Here is a 26,682-nt window from a genome sequence, read left to right on the forward strand (position 1 = left end):
CCTTCTTCTTTTCTGCTTGCCTGGCTGAAGGATGATTGTCCCCCGATATCATTTATTGCTTTACAAAAGCCCCTTTCATGAGATGTGCTTTTGGGTCTGAATGGCTGGGAAAACTGACCTTCAGTGCTCAGATGGTTGGAGTTCAGTGGCTAGATAGAAACTTGAGCCTGCAACAAAGTTATGATGTCTGTTTTGCAGAACAAGTAAAGCGGGCATTCCACTTGACACTGCTGTATTTTCTGGGAGGTGGGGGCACAGAAGCTCTGGTTAGATTCTACACTTTGAGCCTGGAAAGTACTATGTCTTGTGTAAGCATTGCTGCAAATCTCAGCTAGCAATGGTGTCGTTTCTCTATGTTGTGGGTAACACCAGCCCCCCTTGTGTTTACCAAGAGTCTCTGTTTCAACTGGCACTCTGCATATGCCCCAAGATATTTTGCTTTTGCTTTTCTTCAAGCAGTGAGAGCGGCACCATTGCAAGGAATTGGAGAAAGCTACTGTAGTTGAACCTAAGTGTCAGAGGAAACCTCACTGGTTCGTGCCAAATATCCTCTCCCATAGTACTTGCGGTTCAGGGGAATGTCCTCACAGTAATATGACCCCATTATGCAGATTGATAGGTGCAAGCCTAATTGGTCTCCAGAACTCCCAACTATATCTAATGCAAGCAGACAACCTTATTTAGCCTTCATGAACTTGAGACAGGAGTGGAGGCAGCCTCCAGCAAGCATCTCCCCTGAGGAATTGGATTAACATTCATTTCCTGGGAAACCTCTCCATCTTTCTCTAGGAGGAACACCTTAGCCAGCTGATGGCAAGTCCTGATTTTCCAGAAAGGGCTCGTGACCTCCCTGCCACTCTCTGGCAGGAAACCTGCATTGATTATGTGTGTAACAGCTTGCTACTTGAATGGATGTTTTACTGTTCCTTCTGCCCAGCCCTTTCTTTAAAGAGAGCACCCTTTGGTGTCAGAGCTAATACAGTCATACCTCAGGATACAGACGCTTCAGGTTACATTTTTTCATGTTGCAGACCATCAAAACCTGGAAGTACCGGAATGGGTTACTTCCGGGTTTTGGCGGTTGCACATGCGCAAAAGCGCCGAATTGCAACCCGCGTATGTGCAGATGTACTGTGCAGGTGCACTGTTGAGGATGTGCATCCTGCACAGATCGCGTTCGCAACCCGAGTGTCCACTGTACTCATCAGGAATATTCTTTCCTATAACTGGACACCCCTGCCGCCCCATTCCTTCTCTGGATTGGTCTCCTGCCAAGGTGTTTTACCAGCTGCAACAAGACTGTCTCCAGTTCAGCTAGCTGCTCAGGATGCTGTTCCATTTCGTTAGGAATCCTCCTTTGAGACTGCTCCACTTTGCTCTTCTTCGAGCCTGCTCTGATCCCGTGGATGCCTGTGGCATACAGGCTTCCAATCTAAAAAAAACCAAAACAACCCACAGCACACAAGGGAAAAGGGATGGGGAGGGACGAGGAGGAGGGAAATGCAAACTCGGGCACCAATTCTTAATTGGTGGCTCCTATAACAACCAACTTGCATAGTGCAGGGGTAAGGAGATGCCTGGGGGAGAGCCTTCTGCTTCCCATCTCTCCCCCCCCCCTCGCCCCCGGCAGTCTGATGGAAAGGCTGTTGAGGGAGAGGACGCCTGGTGGAGCCTGTCTGCCAAAGGGAAACTCTCTGCGTCTTGCAGTGCTTGCCCCTTGCCCCCTAAGCTAGCCTGCTGTAGGACACTGTCCTATTGCCAGTGTTAAAAGTTAAGTTTCAGCTGCCAGTCAGGCTGGCTTCTGTACATTGAATTAGGAAGGCGGGCCACCTTGTCTTTCGCCTCACGTTGCAAGCTGGGAGATCTGGATTCAAATCCTCACTCGGCCCTGAATCTCCCCAGGAGGCTCCCCTGTATCTTGACCTCCCTGGTTTGTTGCAAGATAAAATCAGGTGGAAGGACAAGGAAGGATGTGATATAAATGTCATAATGGCCAGGAGGGGATTGTTCAGGAGGAGCCACCCCACGCTACAGTAGCTGATGTCATGAGTAGTTGGGGTTTTAGGTTTTAGACTGAGTTCCTCAACCTTGGGTCTGCAGTCAGATGCTGTTGGACTACAACTCCCATCATCCAATGCAATTCTGGGCATCATCCAATGCAATTCTGGGCATCCCATCTCCAGCATCAATAGGAGTATAGCATCTAGATCAAGGGAAGTAATAGTGCCACTGTATTCTGCTCTGGTCAGACCTCACCTGGAGTACTGTGTCCAGTTCTGGGCACCACAGTTCAAGAAGGACACTGACAAACTGGAATGTGTCCAGAGGAGGGCAACCAAAATGGTCAAAGGCCTGGAAACGATGCCTTATGAGGAACGGCTAAGGGAGCTGGGCATGTTTAGCCTGGAGAAGAGGAGGTTAAGGGGTGATATGATAGCCATGTTCAAATATATAAAAGGATGTCACATAGAGGAGGGAGAAAGGTTGTTTTCTGCTGCTCCAGAGAAGCGGACACGGAGCAATGGATCCAAACTACAAGAAAGAAGATTCCACCTAAGCATTAGGAAGAACTTTGACATGGTGAGGAGGAACACCACCAGCCTGTTCTCTGCACCATCTTGTCTGTAGAACTGGGCAAGGGGTTTCCCCTCTGATGCCAGCAGCGAGAGGCCCTCTTCTGAGAGATTTCGGACCCCATTAGCAGCAGCAAGCCTCAGTCAAGCATTGACACGTGATGCTTTCAAATCGCCCAGCCGCACTTTTCAGCTGCCCATCTGAACAGAGCTGGCATCTGAGGGCGGAATCGCTTGACCTTGGAAATTGCTACTCGGCTCTGCTTGGTGTTCTGCTCTGATGGCACAGCTGGCCATCTCCCTAAGCTGCCCGACTTAAACTTGAAGCCGTCCTAGTCCTGTAGACTCCAGCATAAACTAGAGGGTCCACACGCAGGTAAGTGAGCTCAGCTTCCAGACCACGGCTGGATGTGTTGATTTTTATTTAACACACTTGCGTTCCGCTTCTCTTTCATTGTGGACCTGCATGCCCTCAGCCCCTGCCCCTGCAATGAATCGCCCTCAAGCTTTCCAGCTCAGCTCCGTATCGCCCCATAAATCATCTGCCACTCTTTGTTCTGTTAGGCGCACTTGTCTGCCAGCAGCCTCTGGATGTACGTGAACGCAAAGAATGGGAAAGAATTTCCACTCCTTTTTAAGCTACGACCATTGAGAGGTGCAGATAGTTATGAAACAAGCTTTATAACTCTTCCAGGGAGAGCACCACACAGCCTTTTTTTTTTTAGGTGGTTGCTACAGTCGGGTTGCGTGCTTTTTCGAAGGGGGCATTCAGCTTTACAAAGCAATAACTTGAAAACTTGGCCGTAAGGTGCTTTCTCCTAGTTTGCATAAATGGAGGGTTGTTGTTGTTTTTTGACTCCCTCGTTTCTCTTTGCAGTTCTGGGTTTTTGCGGCATCCAAAACTGCTTCAGAAGATGCAGTGTGTAGCCTGTTAGCTCAGTTGGTGAAAGCGTGGTGCTGATAACCCCAAGGTCATGGGTTCGATTCCTATATGAGCTACCTGCATATTCCTGTATGATTCCACCCAGCTCAGTTTCGTACATCCTTCCTGGTAGTGTGTCTCAGCAGTGATGTCCATCACCTACAAACACCTGGTATAGTATCTTTTAGGAAGAGAAGACTAGGGCAGCAGAGCTCTCTGGCCTTGGGAAGGACCTTCCATTAGCCATCGTTGAGGGTAGCACCACGGAACGGAATGGCCCATACCTCAGTAGCAGAGAACATTGGCTCCAGAGTCCTGGCATCCCCAGGGAAAAACCTCAGTCTGAAAACTCGGAGGCTTGAAGTGGGTCAGTGTGGATTAGGGGTCTTCAACCTTTTGTGGGGCCCGTGAACACACCTGAAAACCAAAGGGGAGTGTTATGGGCATCGTTCATGTGCAGCAACCCTGCATGTACATGCTCACACTCCATCCCTGGCCAGCTATTGAGCTTGGAAAAAGTGTGGTTTTCAAAACCCTAAGGTTGGGAGGGGGAATGAGCTACTTGGAAAGCATAGGCGAAATGCGAAAATTGCAGGAAGGCCAGTCTCACCTCTCCGCATCTGTTAGGCTTGAGAAAAGCCTTGAGTTGGAGACAATGGAAGGCTTTTATCCCATGCCTAATTTCAGCGTGTGTATGTGTAGAGGGGAAGGGGGCCCGGGAACACTTGGTGGTATCTCTAGGCACCATGCTGCCAATCCAGGTCTACGTAACCCTGGTCTCTCTGGACCAGGGTAGGACCCGAAAAACAATGGATTCAAGTTGCAAGAAAGGAGGTTCCGACTTAACATCTTTCTGACAGTAAGAGCCGTTTGACAGTGGAACAGAGTCCATCAGGAGGTGGTGGACTCTCCTCCCTTGGTGGTTTTTAAGCAGAGGTTGGATGGCTATCTGTCATGGATTCTTTAGTCGTGATTCCTGCATTGCAGGGGTTGGACTAGATCAGTGTTTCCCAACCTTGGTCCTCCAGCTGTTTTTGGACTACAACTCCCATCATCCCTAGCTAGCAAGACCAGTGGTCAGGGATGATGGGAATTGTAGTTCAAAAACAGCTGGAGGCCCAAGGTTGGGAAACACTGGACTAGATGACCCTCAGGGTTCCCTTCCAACTCTACAACTCTCCGATTCTACGTTCCAAGTTGGTGAAAGATAGCTCCCCCTATATTCCTATTTAACTCCTCTCTATTTAAGTCTGCACAAGGAAGACTAGAATCTTCCTTTATTTTGGGAGGGAGTGTCAGAGCCCCCGAAGGTACCAACTTCATTCCCTGATCTCTCCAGCTAAGATTCTCTGCCTGGAGAGCTGCTGCCAGTCTGCGTGGACAGTACTGAGCTAGATGGACTCTTTCCAAAATACTTTTTTGTGAATAGTTTCAAAACAAAACATTTTGCAAAGGCATTAACAGAAAAGCAAAGGCATAGGACCATGGCGGTTAATGATAACATTGCTGTGGATCGCTGTGGTGACGTTGAGAAGAAGTTCAGGGTCAAATGGGGAAGAGAAGGGTGATGGTTGTGTTTCTTTAGGCCCAGGTGAATATAGATCAAGTGACTTCTCCCAGATTGACCAAGGGATTACCTACAGGTAGGACTTGGGAAAAAGCCTTTGCTGTGAAAACTCAGGAACCGCTTCTGCTCAGTGCAGACGCAGTCCTGGCCTGGTGGTCCACGGCACCTTCCTGCAGAAGTTAGCAAGCCTTGCTGTGTCTCAAGAACTCCTCCACCTTTGGTTCCTGCAAAACTCTTTGCGTCTCCTTGCCCGCCCACCCCGGTCCATCGGTCCTCTGCTTTTGACATGGGGCTCCATATTTAGGCTGCTGCTGCTGCATGTGGGGCATTTTGTATCCGGTATGTTGATGGGAATTCCTGGAGGATCCTCGCGTTCCCTTTTTGGGATGTCTGAGAAGCCCAGGCCCAGGCAAGGGAGATGCAGAGAGGGAGAGAGAGAGAGAGAGAGAGAGAGAGAGAGAGAGAGTGTGTTTGGAAGTCCGAACGCATAGAATTTTGTTTTGTTTTTGAAACTTCTGCCGGCCTTGATGAGGACCAGATTCCTCCCTCCCCAAAGCTGGCTGCAGGCACCTCTGTCCTTCATTCCTTCTCTGCCAGCTGGTCCTGCCTGCCTCTTCTTCTTTCCACAACACTGGAGGCACCCATTCCATCCTCCCTCCATCCCTCCCTCCATCTTTCCCCTCTGCTCCCCCCACGCTCCAATGCCACAAGCCATTTAACAGTTATCTTTTCCCATTTAAGGACAGAGGGAGGTATTTATATATATAAATTATGTGCAGTACTTTCTCAGGGGGCTGGGATTCCCTGCAAAACAGCCGCTTCAGCGGAGAGCTGGTTGGGGCAGGAGCTGGGAAAAAAACGACCCTTTCGCTCCCCAGAGACAGGCCGGGCTTAAAACGGCCCAAGGTTCCCAAATGTTACATAAACACGTGGGAGATGTGGGGAGACCTCTCCTTCCAGGGCTTGGCTTGGGCTTGGGAAGAGGGACCTTTCGTCTCCCCCTCCCACTTCCACGGAAGAGACCCTTCCCATGGAAATGAGCATACTTTGCTCTTATGTTTTGAGCCGGACATCAAAAGGCCGATGAGAGATAACACTGTTTTTATGGCAAGGGGGAAAATTTGGGAGTCTCCACTCTTAATCCTTCCTAACTGATGCTTCTCTTTCTGTCTCCCTCTCTCCCACTTTTGCTGTAAACCCAGAGACATGAGAAATCAAGAAGGGGTTGAGAAGGGTCATATTGCTGCTTTGCAGACCAAATAACCCCCCCCTACTCCATTATTTCTGGGAAATGGCTTATTAAAAAGTGAGCGTGAGAGAGGAGTCTGATAATTTCTGAGACATCACACAAACTTCTCCCGCAAGCCATGACGAACAAAAGACAGAAACCCCAATTTATCGGGAGGTGGTAGTGAGATCTGTTTTAGCCACAGCTGAAAACTGAACCTGAGAATGTACAGACAGTTTCTTTATTTGTTAGCCCCCCCCCAGGTAATGTCAGGGTTTTCCAGCAGGGGGCGGTCTCTGGGGACCCTCCCCATGGGAGTCAGTCCGCCTCTATATAGGGAGGTTGCAAAGGGAGAGCAGCCTTGGTCTGCCCCAGCTGTTAGCAGTATCAGTTCCGGACTCTCCCAAGACATTTTCTGCTTTCCCAATTGGACCCCTGTAAGTACTCTTTTTGACAGCAAATGAATTCTCCTCCTTAAGCCAGCGCTGCTGTGAGTTCAAAGCGAGCCCTGCTATCAGCCTGAAATTAATTGCTCCTCTTTGTAAGATGAGGTTAGGAAGTTTCCTTTGGGGCAGATGTAGAAACTGCCATGGCTTGGCATATAGAACTTTCTTTAGCAGGTGGGATTCACAGTGTGCTGAGCTTCCTGGAGATTTGCTACTGCTTTTTTGGGGGTGGGTTTTGTCTGTTTTTTAAATGCAATTTGTAAGGAGGAAGGCTGTAATATTCTTAAATGGCTAAGTATTTTTTCTTACCCAAACCACTCAGAGGCAAGGTGTGTAAAGTGTGTCTTTCATGTATAGGGACAAGGTTAAGAATGAAAATCTTTGCAGAGTTAATTATGTTATACGAGGCTTTAAGAAGCAGAGATTCAGCTGCAGCTTTCTTAAAAAGAAAATATATGCTGAGAAATCATTCGTGGCAGGTAACTGAATTTTGACATTTTTCATCTTGGCAAATTGCCTTTTAACAAGCTACTGACATGAGAAAGGATTTGTTGCTAGTTATTACAGTGATGAATGAGTCCCACAGATGGTTCAAATTCCCCTAATGAATCGGAGATCTTGATGCAACTGTACTCAAGCCATCTACTCGTTTGATCTTGGATTGCGGCATAAATACCAGCTTTTCCTTGACCTGTCGTTCTCCAGAGGTTGCTGGGCTACAACTCCCAGCCTCCTTAACCATCGGACATGAAGGCAGGGACTGGTGGGAGTTGGAGTCCAATAAAATTTGGCAGGCAACAAGTTGGGGAAGGCTGTTGGCAGCCATGAGAGTATCTATCAGTTTTCAGTTTTCTTAGTTTCCCCCCTAAATTCAGTTCTTTGTGCCTCTGCAGCACTTTGCAGCCAAAAAAATAAAAATAAAAAAATCCTCAGCATTTTAGTGCTGATTTTTCAGAATAAACACATTTCTTGCATGCAGCGTTGACAAATATACACATAGTATTCACTAATATGTGCATACTTTATCCTAACACTGCTTGGTTGGAAGACTGCACTGCAAAACTCAGAAGGGTGAGGGTTTTGGTTGGTGGCAGTCCCTCGGTTTGCATTTGGTTTCAAGGTCGCCTTTAAACGTAAACGGAATTGGCTTTCTTTCTCCCCACCCCCCCTTCACCCCATCCCTTCGTTGTCATGCGTGTTAAGGCCCTACCTTACAGAAGAGGTGGTTATAGTCAAGCAAAAACCTGTTTTTTTTCTTTTTCCTTTTGGTTTTTAAAAGGTTAAAAAGTCAGATCTGTCCAGAAGGAGCTGAGGCAGCTCCAAGGGCGTCCTTTTTTTTTTCTGGTGACATTTGGTTACTGATTTGTTTTGTTTCATCCTCAGAAGGACAAATAAGGCAAAGGAAAGTCTTAAAGCTTCAAATCAAAGGAAGGGGAAAGTCAGTAGATGGCAGTAAAGGAAAGCAACAGCCTTTGGGGTCATAGCAGATGATGCTCACAAGCCTTTTATGCGCTCGACACAAGAGCAATTCCACATGCTGTTACATGGCCACAGCGGGGTTTGCAGCTGAGGTCCCCATTGACAAGAAGCTGCAGCCACTCTTTGTTATATATTTACTGCATTGATAGCTCTCCTTTTGCTCAAGGGGGTGCTCAAGATGGCCTATGTGATTCTCCCCCTCCTCATATAACCCCGACAACAACCCTGGGAGGCAGGACAGGCTGAGAGGCACGGTGACTGGTCACCCAAGGAGCTTTATGGCTGAGTGGGGATTTGAACTCTGGTCTCCCTCTTAGCTCTGTGGCTATATTCTTGTCATCATCATCATCATCATCATCATCATCATCATCATTGTCCTCCTCCCCAGTCAAGTTACAGCAATGTAAAAATGCAAGATTGAATTCAGATAAAGTCATTTACAATCGGACTAGGGTGGGTCTTAAAAATATACATTTCAGGTGTCTGTAAGGAAGGAGGTTGTCTTTTAGGCAGACCCTCCAAGTATCCCTATTTTCCAGGGACGTCCCTGATTTAGAGAAGCCGTCCCCGTTTCTGATTTGATCCCAAAATGTCCTGCTTTTCCTTAGGACGTCCCTATTTTCATTGGAGAAATGTTGGAGGGTGTGGAGTTATCCGACCCCCGAGCCGTCTGAAGGCAGCCCTCTTTAGGGAAGTTGTTGTTGTTGTTTATGTTTTATGCTTTACATATGTTTGAAGCTGCCCAGAGTGGCTTGGGGCAACCCATTAAGATGTGCAGGGTATAAATTATCATTAGGGAATGGGACGTCCCTATTTTCATCAGAGAAATTTTGGAGGGTATGTCTTTCAGGTATTCAGGGCCTGAGCTGCTTGGGGCTTTAAACACTAATGTGAGCACCTTGGATTGGGCCGGAAACAAACTGGTGTGTGTTTTTCTCCATCATTCATTATTTTTTTTTTAGGTTGAACACTTGAAAAGTGTAGCACCTGAAGCACACCTAAAAGATTCATTTTGTGTAATCCTCTGTCACATCCACACGAAACATTTGAAGCTCTGTGATGCCCCTTTAACTGTCATGGCTTCCCACAAAGAAACCTGGGAGCTGTAGTTTGTTAAGGGCGCTGAGAATTGTCGGGAGATTCCTATTCCTTCCACAATGCTACAGTTCCCCGGGTTCCCCTCAAAGAGGGATTAATTGTGAAAACACTGTGGATTTTGTAGCTGGGATGTGTGTGGAATAGGGGCCTCCGATCAACTCTCAGCACCCACAACAAACTACAGTTCCCAGGATCCTTTGGGCTGGGGAAACCATAACTATCCAAATGCTAGGATATTCCTTTAAATACGTTGCATAATGGCTGATGTGCCCTTTATTAAACAGTGCCTCAGAGCAGGAGCATTGTCAGGGAGTACCTCAGAGGGCTGAGGCATGTTCTCCTTCTCTTTCCCCTCTCTTTTGTAAAAACTCTCTCTCTCTTTGTTTACAGGGCGGCCGGGTGCACTTGCAAAGCTGGCAAGACCCCAACTGCCTGCCATCTTAATTTGCCAAGAGGCAAATTAGCATACCATAGCATATGCAAATTTGCCTCAGGAGAGCCCCCCACCTCTGGGTGCTTGCTTGAAGCGGCTGGCAACACCCACCCTGCAAGGGAGGACAGATCTGTGAGAGAAAAGAACCTCAAAAAACTCTGAGGGCAAAAACCATCTGTCCGAAAAACGCCTCTCTTTCGCTAACTCGGCACCAAACATACAAGTCGAGGTTTTGAGAGATGCGTTAATTCCCAGTGTCTTCTTGACGGTGGCCCCCTCAGGTCCCGTCCTCCTCAAAATATCGACTTGTCTGATTAGGCTCATCAGCCACGCTGTCTCAGACACGAACGGTACCATTTTTTTAATTGTCCGACATGGCAAAGGACTTTGTTATTCCCTAAAAGGTATTTGTTTTGAACTTGTTATCGTTGGATTTCCTTTTTTTCTTTTTTGGCCGATCGGCTAGTAATGAGCAGAACATGCCCATATATGGTAGCCTACGTGGACCTCTTGCAAACAGATCCAGCGAGCTTTGCAAACGACTTGGACTCTTTAGTTACGGGGATCTGGGTTTGCCTTTGAAGCTCCGTCATCTTAAAGGGAAGGCGGTCGGGCGATCTCTTTCGGCCACCCCCCCCACTCCGTTCAGCGACAGTTTGTGTGGCGTAGGTCCTACTTTCAAAAGAGAAAACCCCAAGCGCAGGCTGCAGATTTAATTAATAAAGCAAATAAATTTCAAAACATGCAGAAGCGGCGCTCGTGGCTGTGAAGGCCACATCGCGCAAGACACCCTCCCTCTCAGCAATGTGTTGCTAACTCAAAAAGAAGCGGGTATCTCATAAAGACTTAAGATGGGCATGCCAATGTTTGAACTGTTAGACTAGCAGAAAAACAGACGTCTCGTTTACGTGCCGCCAAAGAGAAATTCGACCCATTATCCTTCTATTGCCTCTTGGCAACCTTTTCCTCTTGTACAGGGAGGACCAAACTCACAAATACACACAAACCTTTGGAGAGATTGAATGGTTTGAAATATCCATGTTAAATATCCTCCGTAGTTCATCGTGATTGTTTTCAGTCCTGATGGGCTGAAAAGTTTATCAGGTTTCCCCCCAAACACTTAATAAACGTAAAAGAAGAATATTATAGAATTGGAAGGGACCACCAGAGTCATCTAGACCAACCCCTCCCCCCTGGTAATGCAGGAATCTTTTGCCCAACATGGGGCTCAAACCCACGACCCTGAGATTAAGAGACTCATGCTGTGCCGGTTGAGCCATTCCAGCTACAGTATGGGAGTTGTAGTCATAAGCACCTAGAGGGTGTGTCAGGTTGGTGAACTAAGTTGTGCAAAATTATTTTTTGTTGACGGAGCAAGACGGTTTGAACATATTACACTGATCCTGGTCCGACTGCACTGGCTACCACTTAGTTTCCAGGCCCAATTCAAAGTGCTGGTTTTGACCTATAAAGCCTTAAACGGCTCAGGACCCCCATACCTCAAGGACCGCCTCTTTCCATATGAACCTACCCAGCCCTTGAGATCATCTTCTGAGGTCCTCCTTCGTGTGTCTCCTCCTCGAGAGGGTCCGGAGGGTGGCAACACGAGAACGGGGCCTTTTCCGCAGTGGCTCCCTGTCTGTGGAATGCTCTCCCCAGGGAAGTTTGCCTGGTGCCTTCATTACACACCTTTAGGCCCCAGGCAAAAACATTCCTTTTTAACCAGGCCTTTGGTTGATCCGATTTACATCCTATGCCCTTTTAAAAAAAATTTATTCTTGGGGGGCGGGCTATTGGGTTGTCGTATTTATTTTCCTTATGTATTTTGTGGTTTTATATCTTGGGCAGTATATACCGTATAGGGCAGTATATACCGTATTTTTCGCTCTATAAGACGCACCAGACGACAAGATGCACCTTGGAGGAGGAAAACAAGAAAAAAAATATTCTGAATCTCAGAAGCCAGAACAGCAAAATGGATCGCTGCACAGTGAAAGCAGCAATCCCTCTTGCTGTTCTGGGTTCTGGGATAGCTGCGCAGCCTGCATTCGCTCCATAAGACGCACACACATTTCCCCTTACTTTTTAGGAGGGAAAAAGTAAGACTTATAGAGCAAAAAATGTGGTAAATTCAATTAATAATTATAATAATAATAAATTTTAAAACTTCTTTTTTCAACTATTTCTTTCAGGTGCCCATTAAGTCAAAATGGCACAGAAAGGCCAGCTGAGCGATGACGAGAAGTTCCTCTTTGTGGACAAGAACATCCTCAACAGCACGGTGGCGCAGGCGGACTGGTCAGCCAAAAAGCTCGTGTGGATCCCATCTGAGAAGCATGGCTTTGAGGCGGCGAGCATCAAGGAGGAGAAAGGGGACGAGGTTCTGGTGGAGCTAGCGGAGAATGGGAAGAAGGTGACTTGCAGCAAGGACGACATTCAGAAGATGAACCCCCCCAAGTTCTCCAAGGTGGAAGACATGGCCGAGCTGACCTGCCTCAACGAAGCCTCTGTCCTGCACAACCTCAGAGAGAGATACTTCTCTGGCCTCATTTACGTAAGTTTGCGTTTGATACATGCGCCACGTATTGTGGTGGCGATTTGTCACTTGCCCTGAGGCAGGTCACAACATCACAACACGGTATCTGAAACAGTTTAAAACAGCTTTAAATCATAACGGTGAGGTGGGTCCTGAAAATACAGATCTCAAGTGTCAAAAAGAGGTGTGTCTTCACCCAGTCGCCAGAAGATGTGTAGTGAAGGTAGTCCAGGAAGACCTCTCTGGGGAGGGAACCCAAAGCTTACAATAATAGAATCCTAGAATCGTAATAATAATGATAATTTATTATTTATACCCCGGCCATCTGGCTGGGCTTCCCCAGCCACTCTGGACAGCTTCCAACCAAATATTAAAATACAGTCATACATCAAACATTAAAAGCTTCCCTCAACAGGGCTGCCTTCAGGTGTCTTCTAAAAGTTTGGTAGTTGTTGTTCTCTTTGACATCTGGTGGGAGGGCGTTCCACAGGGCGGGTGCCACCACCGAGGAGGCCTTAGGGTTCGTAGGGTTTGAAGGGACCCCAAGGTTCATCCAGTCCAACCCCCTGCAATGCAGGAATTTAAACCAAAGCATCCATGACAGATGGCCCTCCAACCTCTTCTTGAAGTCCTCTAAGGATGGAGAGCCCATAACCTCCTGAGGGAGATAGTTCCACTGTCAGACAGTTCTTACTGTCAGAAAGTTCTTCCTGATGTTGAGTCCTTTCTTGTAGCTTGAAGTCATTGATTCAAGTCCTACCCTTCAAAACAAAACTTTCCCCCTCTTCCGTGTGACGGCTCTTGAGGTATTTGAAGATGGCTGTCATATCTTAGGGGCTGCCACAGAGAATTGACTTTTCCCAGGCCAACCCACTCTGAGTTTCGGAGGCCAGTGTTCGGAGACCAGTATTAGCAACCAAGAGGGTCTGTAGAGAAAGGAGTGCTGTTTCACATATTTGGTGCCTGAGTCGTATAGGGCTCTGAATACTAAAGTGAGCACCTTGAATTGGATCCAAAGGCTTTTGCCTTTCAGTTGGTGACTGGGAGCTGTTGGGTTTTGCTTTATTTATTACTTAAACACCTATCATGCCCTTCCTCTGGGTGGAAAATAGCAAAGCAGTTAAATTACACACACACACACACACACACACAAACACACAAAAAACATTCAAAACCTGCAATGTTCAATAGTGTTAACAGCCACTGTACAACCCTGTCTCTCTCCCTGTTAAGGTCTCCAGGCAGGGCAAACAAATATGTTTCAGTGCTAAAACTGTGCCTGAGGCCAGACTGAGGCTGTGCAATAATAATAACAATTTGTTGTTGTTTAGTTGTTTAGTTGTGTACGACTCTTCGTGACCCCCTGGACCAGAGCACACCAGGTACTCCTGTCTTCCACTGCCTCCCGCAGTTTGGTCAAACTCATGTTAGTAGCTTCGAGAACACTGTCCAACCATCTCGCCCTCTGTCGTCCCCTTCTCCTTGTGCCCTCCATCTTTCCCAACATCAGGGTCTTTTCCAGGGAGTCTTCTCTTCTCATGAGGTGGCCAAAATATTGGAGCCTCAGCTTCAGGATCTGTCCTTCCAGTGAGCACTCAGGGCTGATTTCCTTCAGAATGGATACGTTTGATCTTCTTGCAGTCCATGGGACTCTCAAGAGTCTCCTCCAGCACCATAATTCAAAAGCATCAATTCTTCAGCGATCAGCCTTCTTTATGGTCCACCTCTCACTTCAATACATCACCACTGGGAAAACCATAACTTTAACTATACAGACCTTTGTTGGCAAGGTGATGTCTCTGCTTTTTAAGATGCTAATAATTTATTATTATACACATATAATGTACACATAGAATAGGAGTATCCAACCATCACAGAATTGTAGAGCTGGAAGGGACCTGAGGATCATCTCGTCCAACCCCCTGTGGATTGGACCAAGAGGTCTGTCTAGTGTAGTCGGAGCAGCCAGCAAAATATTTCTGGGATGCTTGCAAGTAAGGCGAGCTAAAGCCCTCATCACCTGCCATTGTGAATTTAGCTGTGACAATTGCCCAGGCTGGATTGATTCAGTAAACAGGCCCAGCGTAGGCTGACAGCCCTTGAAGGTAGGATGTACTCTGCTCTTCTGGAGAAGAAGAAAAAACAAACCCCCCTTCAGAGCCAAAACAGAGCCCTGAAGAATGAGTTGCTACGGACTTTACTGAACCTATGCAGTTCAGCCCAGGGCATCTGAGCTGTTCTGGTCCTCAGCGCTGCCAACAGATATTTCTGCATTTGCTTTCATGCCATATAAAGTGTTTAGTTTGTGTGAAAAGTTTGGGCCGTCTCCTAATATGGTCAAGAAAGGGAAACCCCAGGCTTCAAATCTGTGCTGAAGGACATAGTGAGTTGATTTAAAAGGTCAGCCTCGAATGGTTTTTGTATAATTACATACTTGGGAGCTTTAATAAGAGATTAGAAAACTGGGGGTAGCGGTGGAGAGAATTGGAGTTGTTGCAGAAATGCCCTCGGTGGGTGCATGAACCAGGTGCCTTGATCCCTAATTTTGCACAGATGCTTGGGGAAGAAGAGAGAGAAGGGAGGAAGATGGGGACGTGGGGAAGAAATGGCAGAGGTCACCCCTGAAAAAAATGTGTGAAGTAGTGCATAATAAAAAACCTGCATGGTTATCCTAGAACAGTATCCGTGCTCTTACTGTTGGCAATGATCTTAAGCGCCCCACGCTGAGACACAGGCCTGTGTTGTTCCTGACATGTGTGATGGTAAAATTCTACTGTGGGAGAAAGACATGATCGAACTCCTTCCCTGGAACCCACTGGGCTCCTCCAACGAAGCTGAACGATAGGAAATTCAGGACGGACACCGCTTCATGTAGTTGAACTATGGAACTCACTGCCACAAGAAATAGTGATGGCGGCAGCCCGTTTTAGTAGGGGGATCAGACAAATTTACAGAGGGCAAGGCTAGCCGTGATGTCTAAACGGAGCCATGGGAAAAGAGAACTGCGGCCCTCACATTCTGCTTGAATGGTTGGCCGTCGAGGAGAACAGGACAGGCCTTTGTTATGTTCTTCAGCATTGCTGGCTAACCTGTGCGTATTGTTAGGCTATGGTTCCCATCATCCCTGATCATTGGCACTGCTGGCTGGAGCTGCTGGGAGTTCGAGCCCAAGAACCTTTGGAGGGGCCACTGCTTGGCTACCCCTATATCTTGTAGGTGGAGGTATCAAGTTGTTTGCTGCTGTGCATAATTGCTGCGATACGAAAGAAATGAAAGAGGTTTATTCAGCTTCCTCCTGCAAGAGTCCTTTGCTGACTGAACTGCAGTAAGTGGGCGACAATGCGACTGTCAACTCAGTCAAATACAGTGGTACCTCAGGTTACATACGCTTCAGGTTACATATGCTTCAGGTTACAGACTCTGCTAAGCCAGAAATAGTGCTTCAGGTTAAGAACTTTGCTTCAGGATGAGAACAGAAATTGTGCTCTGGCAGCGCGGCAGCAGAGGGAGGCCCCATTAGCTAAAGTGGTGCTTCAGGTTAAGAACAGACCTCCGGAACGAATTAAGTACCACTGTACACACACATGGAGAGGTCTCCTGGATCAGGCCAATGGCCCATCTGTTCCAGCATCTTGTTCCCACACTGGCCAAGCAAATGCCCGTGGAAAACCCACATGCAGGATTCGAACACAAGATGAAGTCTCCCCTCCTGTGTTTCCAACAACAGCTATTCAGAAGCATCACACCTCTGTTGGCAGAGGCAAAGTTTAGCCAAACTGGCTACCAGCCACCAATTGCTTATTCTCTGCAAATTTGTCCAATCCTTTTTAAAAGTTAGCCAGGTTCGTGGCCCTTGTTGCCTCCTGCAGGTGAGAGTTCCATAAATAGGGTTGCCCTATCTTGAAGAGCAAAAAATAGGACAGCCCCAGCTGCTAGCTTGAACTGTGGAAAAAGGCATGTGGATGTAGGTGCGGCTGCGCAGGCCGAGCCTCAGCCCCCCAAAACGGACATTTCCTTTCAAATGTAAAAATCCGCTTGGATGGGCATGTTGCCTCCCCAAAAGAGGACATCATCAGGTTTTCCCAGGCATATGGCAACCCCACCATCATTTAACTATGAAGTGTGTGAAAAAGTACTTTTTGTCTGTCCCGAAACATCCAACTTTCTGCATTATTGGATGCCCCTGAGTCCTAGTGTTATGAGAGAGAAAACTTTCTTTTCTTTGCATCATGCGTAATTTTATAAATTTCTATAACGTTCCTTCCAATGTTTCTCTGATGAAAATAGGGACTACTTCTTCTTCTTCTTCTTCTTCTTCTTCTTCTTTCTTCTTTCTTCTTTCTTCTTCTTCCCCTCCCATCTGACTGGATTACCGCAGCCACTCTGGGCGGCTTCCAACATATATAAAAACACAGTAAGATATTAAACATTAAGAAACTGCCCTAAACAGGGCTGCCTTCGGATGTCTCCTAAAAGTTGTAGAGTTACTTATCTCCTTGGCTCGGGGGTTTCATAACTCCATACCCTCCATCATTTCTCCGATGAAAATAGGGACGTCCTAAGTAAAAACGAACATTCTGAGGTAAAATCAGAAACTGGGACAGCTTCTATAAATCCAGGAATGTCCCTGGAAAATAGGGACACTTGGAGGGTCTGCTTTCATGTTACATCTTACACACCTTTCCTCTAAACTAAAACGTCCCCAACGCTGCAACCTTCGTTTGTAGGGGAGCCTTGTTCCATCCTCTTGATCATTTTGGTTGACCCCACACACTCTTACCTTAGACCAGTTTCATATCCCCAGAACTGTCATGGCTTCCCCCCAAAGGATTCTGAGTACTGTAATTTGTTTGAGAATGTTGCTAGCAATTTTTTACCTCCCCTCACACAACTGCAGCTCTGTTCTGGGGAAAAGGAAACGACTGTTAAGGGAATGTAAAGGGTAAAGGTAAAAGGACCCTTGACAGTTAAGTCCAGTTGCGAACGATTCTGGGGTTGCGGCGCTCATCTCACTTTAGTGGCCGAGGGAGCTGGTGTTTGTCCGGAGACAGTTTTTCTGGGTCATGTGGCCAGCATGACTAAGCTGCTTCTGGAGAAACCAGAGCAGCACATGGAAACGTCATTTACCTTCCCACCGGAGCGGTACCTGTTTATCTACTTGCACTGGTGTGCTTTCGAACTGCTAGGTTGGCAGGAGCTGGGACCGAGCAACGGGAGCTCACTCCGTCGTGGGGATTCAAACCGCCGACCTTCTAACCGGCAAGCCCTAGGCTCAGTGGTTTAGGTCATAGGACCACCCGCGTCCCAGTAAGGGAATGTAGGGAGCTTCTAAAAAAACAAAACCCATGTCACATTGTTGGTACGTTTACTCCCTTTACAGACTTACTCAGGTCTCTTTTGCGTGGTGGTAAACCCATACAAGCAACTGCCGATCTATTCAGAGAAGATTATCGACATGTACAAAGGGAAGAAACGTCACGAGATGCCCCCACATATTTATGCCATTGCCGACACAGCCTACAGGAGTATGATGCAAGGTAAGACTGGTTAACTTGCTTCTAAGAGTCACAAAAATAAATACCACGTGGAAAATGTTGTGCCAACTTTCTCTGGCCAAAAGTAGGCCAAAGAAAATGATGGGCGATATAGCACTTTAGAGGAGCCCCTGTGGAGAGGGTCTTGGGTTCGGTTTTTGGCATCGCTAGAGGTCCTTCTCTCTAGGGGAGACGCTGCCAGTCAGAGCAGACAGCGCTGGGCTACATGGAGCAGTGGTCTGGCTGTGGTATAAGGTCTCTGACACCAATGGACCCATAGTATAGTCATAGAGAACATGCCTTACATTCAGAAAGTTCCAGGTTCCATGATTATTTGCATTTATTGCTTGCTTTCTGCAAGATGATGGCTCAAAGGGACTTACGAGCCCACGGAATACGAAACAGCTTGCCAATCATGAATAAAAAAAGAACCTCGAAATACATCAGGAAAATATAGGACAGCAAATTTCCTAAAAAGTGCTCATCCAACCATAACAAGGACAAATCCTGCGCTCAGGTAAAGATAACTGCCACAAAACAGGCCAGAAATCACACCTGTTTTTCTCCAAGTTAAGGAGGAAAAGCCTGGACAGACAAGAATGTCTTAGTTTCATCCCTAAAAGCTGACTATGATGGTGGCAGGTATGCTTCCCTGGAAAGAGCAATCCACAAATGGGGAGCCACCACTAAAAAGCTCATGCGCAAATTGCCACCCTCCAGGCCTCCCTTGGAGGTAGCACATGGGGAAGGGCCTCTGCCGATGATCACATTGAAAGGGATCTGAAATATACTCAGAGTCGCAAAGTGATTTCATGCTCTTTATTCAGCTCATAGTGGTGAGGAGGAATGAATGAAAGTCCCCTCAAAGTATCTGCCTTATATACATTATTTACACAATGGGCTGCACATGATTGGCTAATTCCGGAATTCTACTGTAAGCCAATCAGGTTGTGGATTCACTTCTATCTGGAGCATGATTGTGTAGTTCCTGCCAACCAATCATACTGCTGCATTGTTCTAGGACCAATCAGACTGCTGCATTCTGAATCCTATTGTTCTAGGACCAATCAGACTGCTGCCTTTTGGATCCTATTGTTCTAGGACCAATCAGACTGCTGCAGTTTGGATCCTATTCAACTCAGTACATAACAGGATCTCAGGAGGTGGCAGAGTTGGAAAGGATCTCTCTCAGCCTGTTGCCAATTGGAGCAAACAATACAGTCATAGCTTGGATCCTGAATGCCTTTGAACTTGGATGTTTTGGCTCCCGAATGCTGCAAATCCAGAAGTGATTGTTCCGGTTTGCGAATGTTCTTTTGGAACCCGATTGTCCAACAGGGCTTCCGTTGCTTCTGATTGGTTGAAGGAGCTTCCTGCAGCCAAGCAGACGCCGCGATTTGGTTTTCAAACGTTTTGGAAGTCGAATGGACTTCCGGAACGGATTCCGTTCAACTTCCAAGGTCCGACTATACTGGTAAAGTGAGCAAAATGTGTATATTCTTGGAAAGTGCATGTATCATTGATAGTAACCCAGGAAATGCACTATATTAGCAGAAATTGCTTGCAAAAATCTGAATATTAGAGAAAACGTGAATGCTGAAAATTTTTCCTGAGGTGTTTTTTTTTTTTAAAGAAACTGGAAGCAGGTGTAGCAATGTGGAGAACTGAATTTAGGACTGGAAAACGGAGAAACTGAAATTGCCAGATCCGTCTATCCCTAGTCCTTGTGCCAGTTCCTTAGGTTTGCCTTTTCCTAGCTCCTGTCTTTGCTTCATGACTTGGGGGCAAGGCGGGCTTGCAAAAACATTCCTAGGAATCCTTTGGCACTGTCTGCCATCCACAATCTGACTCAAAAAGGGAACGCTCCTCTCCCTGTGCCCGTCTGGCGCAGGCGTGTGGGCAGGGTTGAATGCTTTGCAAATACTTTTGGCAAATAGGGGCATGGAGAGGTGCTTCCCGTGGACTGGTGGGGGCAGCCGCTCTGCCATCTGGGAACATGGGAGTATCAGACGCTGCCTTATATTGAGTCAAGACCATTGGCCCATCAAGCTCCATATAGTCCACCCTGACTGGCAGCAATTATCCGGGGTTTCAGACCAAAGGTGTCGGGGACTGAACCTGAAATCTTCTGCATGCAAACCAGATGTTCTGCCACTGAACTGGCCTTTCCCAGTAGCTAGAAGTCTGCAGAATCCTCACGTTTGTCGGCCTCGCCTCTGGTGCATTTGTGAATTTCATCTTTCTAGACTCCTGCCCAACATATAAGGCAGCTGCTGCCAGTCAGAACTGCCAGTGCTGGGCTGCAGGGATGACAAAGTCCAGAACTTGAGCCATCAGGACTGTAGCATCTGGTGCCCGGGTTGCTGCTGAGGTTCCCAAGAAAGTGTTTCTTCTTTATGTGACTCCCTGATGAATTGCAAAAGTTATTTTATTTTTTTTTTATTTACTGAGTTTACACCCCTACCCTTTAGCCAGAAAGGCTTTCAGTGAGACTTGCTATACAGTGGTACTTTGGTTCACAAACTTAATCTGTTCTGAAAGTCCGTTCCAAAACCAAAGCATTCCAAAACCAAGGCGTGCTCTCCCATAGACAGTAATGCAAAACGAATTAATCCGTTCCAGACTTTTAAAAACAACCCCCAAAACAGCAATTTAACATGACTTTTACTACCTAACGAGACCATTGATCCATAAAACGAAAGCAATGATCAATGTACTGTACTATAAAATAAATAAGACAGTATTGTAGATGATAAAAATGAAAATTTAATGTTTTTCTTCCCTGCACTGATGATAGTCATTGTTTGGATGGGGGGCTTTTATCCATTTCTGTAGTCACACAATCAATCAATCAGTAGCTGAACTGGGTTCCACACAGTCACAAAAACAAATGAACCGAACAAGCCTCAAAAACAAAAACACAAAATAAATAGCAAAAACATGCTGATTTCTGGACCATCCGCGGGCTGGATTTAGACAGTGATTGGTCCGGATCTGGTCCCCGGGCCTTAGTTTGCCTACCCATGAGTTAGAATATCAAAGAGAAAAAGAAAAGAAAAAAAGATTGACTTCCTTCGACTGCTTTACAGTTCTTATATTCTTGTGTCTTTGGTTATCTGTAAGCATTTTGAACTTTGTGGAGCTGACCTTCTTCATATAATTTGTAAAAACGTCCCATACTCTCCTGATTTTTTCACTTGGTTAATTTCTTACTATTTCTGTTAGTTTTGCCAATTCAAGATATTCTCTTATTTTAAATAGCCATTCATCCTTTGTCGGGATTGTGTTGTTTTTTCCACTGGAACGGATCGACTGTTTTACCACTCTGAGGACAATAGCTCTTTGAGGGGAAGAGGGGGTCTCCAAACACCTCTCAGCACCTACTTAACAAACGTCAGTTTCCAGAATGCTTTGGCGGAAGCCATAAAACTGCTTGAAGCAGGTATGATTCTGCTTTAAATAAATGGTGCAGATGAGGCCATAGCCTTTGTGCATACAGAAATGGTTCCCTTTTGGTGATGCTCATCTGCGAAGGGGTTTATAATTTAAAGTGCAGCCGAATCTTTGTAAGGATCTCTTCAGAAATTCTTTTGGAGCCCTTTACTCAAACTGCAGGATGCGGGTGGCGCTGTGGGTTAAACCACAGAGCCTAGGGCTTGCCGATCAGAAGGTTGGCGGTTCGAATCCCCGCGACGGGGTGAGCTCCCGTTGCTCGGTCCCTGCTCCTGCCAACCTAGCAGTTCGAAAGCACGTCAAAGTGCAAGTAGATAAATAGGTACCGCTCCGGGGGGAAGGTAAACGGCGTTTCCATGCGCTGCTCTGGTTCGCCAGAAGCAGGTTAGTCATGTTGGCCACATGACCCGGAAGCTGTACGCCGGCTCCCTCGGCCAATAAAGCGAGATGAGCGCTGCAACCCTAGAGTCAGTCATGACTGGACCTAATGGTCAGGGGTCCCGTTACCTTTTACTCAAATTGCACCTAAGTATATATAGTTGAACGTTGCCACCCTATCTATCGCATGGCCACATTTAGAGCGCTGCATACGGCCTCATCTCAGAAGGGATGCTGCAGAGCTGGAATAATGTTCGGAAAAGGGCAGCCCAAATGATTGGTGGGGTGGGGGTGGAGCCACTTCCCATCGAGAAAATGCTACACACAGGGGTCAGCAACCTTTTTCAGCCATGGGCCAGTCCACCGTCCCTCAGACCTTGTGGGGGGCCGGACTATATTTTGAAAAAAAAAATGAACAAATTCCTATGCCCCACAAATAACCCAGAGATGCATTTTAAATAAAAGCACACATTCTACTCATGTAAAAACACGCTGATTCCCAGACTGTCTGCGGGCCGGATTTAGAAGGCGATTGGGCCGGATCCAGCCCATGGGACTTAGGTTGCCTTCCCTGTGCTACAGCATATGGGGCTTTTTCAGTTTAGAAAAATGGCAAATTTCTCCTATGCTGTTTTGACTAATGTACATATTTCTGCAAGCAATTCCCCCCTCCAACTGGGGAAGGATGAAGCTGTCCAATTCAGTTTCTCTCATTTCCACCACCCCCACCTTAAATTTAGTTCTCCACATTTCTGCAGCAGTGTGCAATTTGTTTTTAAAAATCAAAATCATCTTCATGAAAAATAGTCAGAGTTTTCTCGCAAGTTTATCCCGATGAAGACATTGCATGCAATTTTAACTGAGATACTTGGGTGTGTGTGTGTGTGTGTGTGTTTTGCAGCAAATTTTCCCTAATGCATCTCTGTGTCACCTTCACTAACCCATGCATTTTTATACATACTCCCCCCCCCCCAATATAATGCACGTTGTTTGGCTGTAGAATTGTGAATGTCAAAGGAGAGCTGTGTTTCGGTTCATCTATTGGTTCAAGAAGTGCAAATTAGGCCGTTTCTCATTAAAATGCAATCGAAACTGTATTTCTCCCCCAATCCCACCTCCGAGTGCAGGCAGCTTTCACAATAGCAAATGCGTTGCATCTTTGGGATGTTTGGGAAACTTGGTCCTCTAGAATGGGTCTTGATTTGGCCAAGAGGAAATAAGCTTGCCAAAAAAATGGGCAGTCTCTGTTTTGCTTCTGCCTTTCCATCTCCATCTTACACCCCCCTCCCTTCCTCTCTGCTTTGTCCCTTCTTTCCCTGTCTACATCTGGCTTGTTTCATCATTTGTCAGCATTTGGGCGCTTCAAAATGGACAAACAGGTTGAGCACATTTGAGCTTCTGAACTGGGGCTGTTTTGCTTCCTCTGCCTAGCTCCCTCCTCTGAGTGTCTGAATTACGGTTGTAATTTTCACTCGGTTTAATTTTTTGTTTTGTTTCGGCTGCTATCCTTCACATAGATTGACTGCCAAGATATACTAACAACTGCTATATACAACTGGAAGGTTTTAAAGGATCCGAATGCGTATAAAACAGAGAAGTCTAATTAAGCAGCTAAAAATATACAGCTGTGTGAGTCTCCAGCATGATGCTCAGAAGCATTGCTTAAAGTTACGTCCTTTTGTTCAGACGCGGCAAATGTAGCTGCTCCGTGAGTAAACATATAACTTCCTACTAGTTAAAGTGGTCTCTGGAGTTTGTGGGTTGAATGCAGCCTCTTTGCCTCCAGAGAGCAGTTGGGGAAGGAGTGTAGCTTAACAGTAGATCATCCTCCTTGCATGTTCCAGGATGAGTCCCCAACATCTCCAAATAGGATTGGGAACGTCCCCTGCCTGAAACCCTGGGCAGCCATTGCTGCCAGTCAGTGTAAACAGTACTAAGTTAAATTGGCCAATGACCTGGCCGAGCATAAGGCAGCTTTCTATATCTGCATGTTCTTAATATGAAACTGCAGGAAGGGAGGGATCCAGGCAAATGGGGACTATTTCCCTGGATGTAATATATGATGGAATGCAAGTGGCGCTGTGGTCTAAACCACTGAGCCTCTTGGACTTGTTGATCGGAAGGTCGGCAGTTTGAATCCCTGTGACGGGGTGAGCTCCTGTTGCTCTGTCCCAGCTCCTACCAACCTAGCAGTTCAAAAGCACACCAGTGCAAGTAGATAAGTAGGTACCGCTGTGGCGGGAAGGTAAACGGCGTTTCCGTGTGCTCTGGTTTGTGTCACGGTGTTCTGTTGCGCCAGAAGTGGTTTAGTCCTGCTGGCCACATGGACAAACGCCGGCTCCCTCAACCTGAAAGCAAACTGAGCGCCATAACCTCATAGTTGCCTTTGACTGGACTTAACCGTCCAGGGGTCCTCTACCTTTTTACCTATATGATGTGACCACATTTGGAATACTGGGTACAGTTCTGCTCAGAAAAGGATGTTGTAGAATGCAGGAAATGCTTAGATCAGGGTCTGTAGAAGTGGCGTAGCGTGGCCTGTATGACCCACCCACCCCATGCTATGCCACTGGTCTAGAACAGCTGCCTTATGAGGAAATCACTTGGGGTTTTTAAAAAGTTTTTTTGGGGGGGGAGTGAGCAATGGTGATGGACATGGTAGAGGTGTCTAAAATTATCTTAGGTGTGGAGAAAAGGGACGGGGAAAGGGAAATGAGGAGGATGATAATTATACCCCGCCCAACTGGTTGGGTTTCCCCAGCCACTCTGGGCAGCTTAAAGCATATCTAAAAATATAATAAAAACACCAAGCGTTGAAAACCTCCTGATACAGGGCTGCCTTCAGATGTCTTCTAAAAGTTGCATAGTTCTTTATCTCCTTGACATCTGAAGGGATGGCGTTCCACAGGGAGGGTGCCACTACCAAGAAGGCCCTCTGTCTGGTTCCCTGTAACCTCATTTCTCGCAGTGAGGGAACCACCAGAAGGCCCTCAGAGCTGGACCCCAGTGTCCGGGCTGAGCGATGGAGGTGGAGATGCTCCTTCGGGTATACTGGGCGGAGGCTGTTTAGGGTTTTAAAGGTCAGCACCAACACTTTGAATTGTGCTCAGAAACGTACTGGGAGCCAGTAGAAATATATCTGAAGAAGTGTGCATACACACAAAAGTTCATACAAAGAACAAACTTAGTTGGTCTCTAAGGTGCTACTGGACAATTTAAAAAAATTTTTTTTACAAATGTTGTCAGACCAACACGGCTACCTACCTGAATCTAGTACTGGGAGCCAGTGAAGATCCTTTAGGACCGGTGTTATATGGTCTTGGCGGCCACTCCCAGTCACCGGTCTAGCTGCCGCATTCTGGATTAGTTGTAGTTTCCCGGTCACCTTCAATGGTAATCCCACATAGAGCGCATTGCAGTAGTCCAAGCGGGAGATAACCAGAGCATGCACCACTCTGGCAAGACAGTCTGCAGGTAGGTAGGGTCTCAGCCAGCGTACCAAATGGAGCTGGTAGACAGCTGCCCTGGTTGCAGAATTGACCTGCACCTCCATGGACAGCTGTGAGTCCAGAATGACTCCCGGGCTGCACACCTGGTCCTTCAGGGGCATAGTTACCCTATTCAGGACCAGGGAGTCCTCCACACCTGCCTGCCCCCTGTCCCCCAATAGCAGTACTTCTGTTTTATCAGGATTCAACCTCAATCTGTTAGCCTCTATCCATCCTCCAACCACCTCCAGAAACTCCCTCTCTCATAATCCCAGTACCCAGTGGGACCATCCAATGAGAGCAGAATGATGGGAGACTTGAGACAGACATCTTCACCCAGCATGTAGTTAAACTATGGGATTTGCTCTCCCAAAATGTTTTGAATGCCAACAATTCAAACGGCTTTAAAAGGGGATTAGACGAATTTATAGAGGCTGTCTTTCTTCCAGGCAGATTGTTTATTCAGGGCTCATCCTGATTCTCCTGCACAAAGCTTATGCATAAGTTAGACTATGGCCTTTATTCATTCAGATTTCTTTCCAGAGAGGTCATGCAACAACCAACATTCGTCCCAATTTGCTTGCACAGAGTTAATATGTCTTTCTGTTTCCATGCCATGCTTTGCAATGCCTATACCTGTCACTTTCCAAACCACAACAAGGTGGATTTGTCATACAGGCTCAAAAGAGCACAGATTTTAATTGCCCAACCCAAAATTTTTGGTACGCCCTTGAACCCTGGCCCCAGCCACTGCCCAATGCTTTTAGGACTATTTCAGATGGCCTTCCAGATTTATTTATATATAGACGTATTTCCCTCCCATAAAAATATCAGACTGGTGTGCTCATATAGTGATGGCCTGCTCATCCTGATTCATTTGCCCAGAGTTGTTTGGAAGATTAGACAACATTGGTTATCTATGGAGCATTCATTCTGATTTGTTTGCAAGAAAATTATATGACGTTGTGCCGCATGGTTGCGACCACCTGCTTCCTAGTACATTTTCCCATCACTTTCTTTATTGGGGGAAAAATGATTTTTGGGAAAGGGTGGGGAGGGGAAGTGGAATTTTTGCTCAAGAGCACCACTCAGCTTTTATTGGGCAACCTGAAATGCTGCTGTGTGGTTGAATCCCACCTGAAAACAAAAAGAGCCTGGAGACTCCCTTGTGCTCCTGTCCCTTTCCTTCTCCCCTCTCCATCCCACTGTTGACATGGTAAGTCAAGATGCGGCAGAAATTCAATTTAAAGGTGAACCTGACCTAATTGCACTTCACAAAACAATATGTGGACTCAAGAAACAGCTATCCTTCGAAATGGACACTTTTCTGAACGTTCTAATGTGACTCTCCGGCCAAGTAAGGGATGTAACAAAGTGCACATCTTGCAGTGAAGTGTGTCTAAAAATGCATATATTAGCAAAGGTAACGTACCAAAAAAAATTTAAATGCATTGGGGCTGGTAAAATGGCTTTGCATGCATTTGTATATGAGACAAAGTTGTTTACAAACGTCTGCACATTTGGATAAATTTGACTAAATGCTCATG

The 26,682-nt window shown here is 46.6% G+C and overlaps 1 protein-coding gene across 7 annotated transcripts in view; it reads left to right on the forward strand.

The window, feature by feature from the left end:
* Positions 1 to 2,669: 2,669 nt before the first annotated feature.
* The window catches only part of LOC310831093 (myosin-11), a 1,553,087-nt gene continuing 1,529,074 nt past the window's right edge, over positions 2,670 to 26,682 (forward strand). For 4 of the 7 annotated variants that reach the window (XR_014557758.1, XR_014557759.1, XM_083711242.1 and 1 more), the window contains exons 1-3: positions 6,010 to 6,727; positions 11,939 to 12,300; positions 17,663 to 17,819. Coding sequence is in view for 5 of the 7 variants with exons in the window: in XM_083711242.1 (XP_083567368.1) it covers positions 11,956 to 12,300; positions 17,663 to 17,819 (502 nt within the window). In the remaining 2 variants the exon portion in view is untranslated. Of the gene's footprint in view, positions 2,950 to 6,009; positions 6,728 to 11,938; positions 12,301 to 17,662; positions 17,820 to 26,682 lie in introns of those variants that run through there. The other 3 variants (XM_083711243.1, XM_083711240.1, XM_083711241.1) reach the window with 2 other exon arrangements.

The sequence above is a fragment of the Podarcis gaigeae genome (genome assembly GCF_964106915.1).
Source record: "Podarcis gaigeae genome assembly, chromosome: 14".
NCBI lineage: Eukaryota > Metazoa > Chordata > Lepidosauria > Squamata > Lacertidae > Podarcis > Podarcis gaigeae.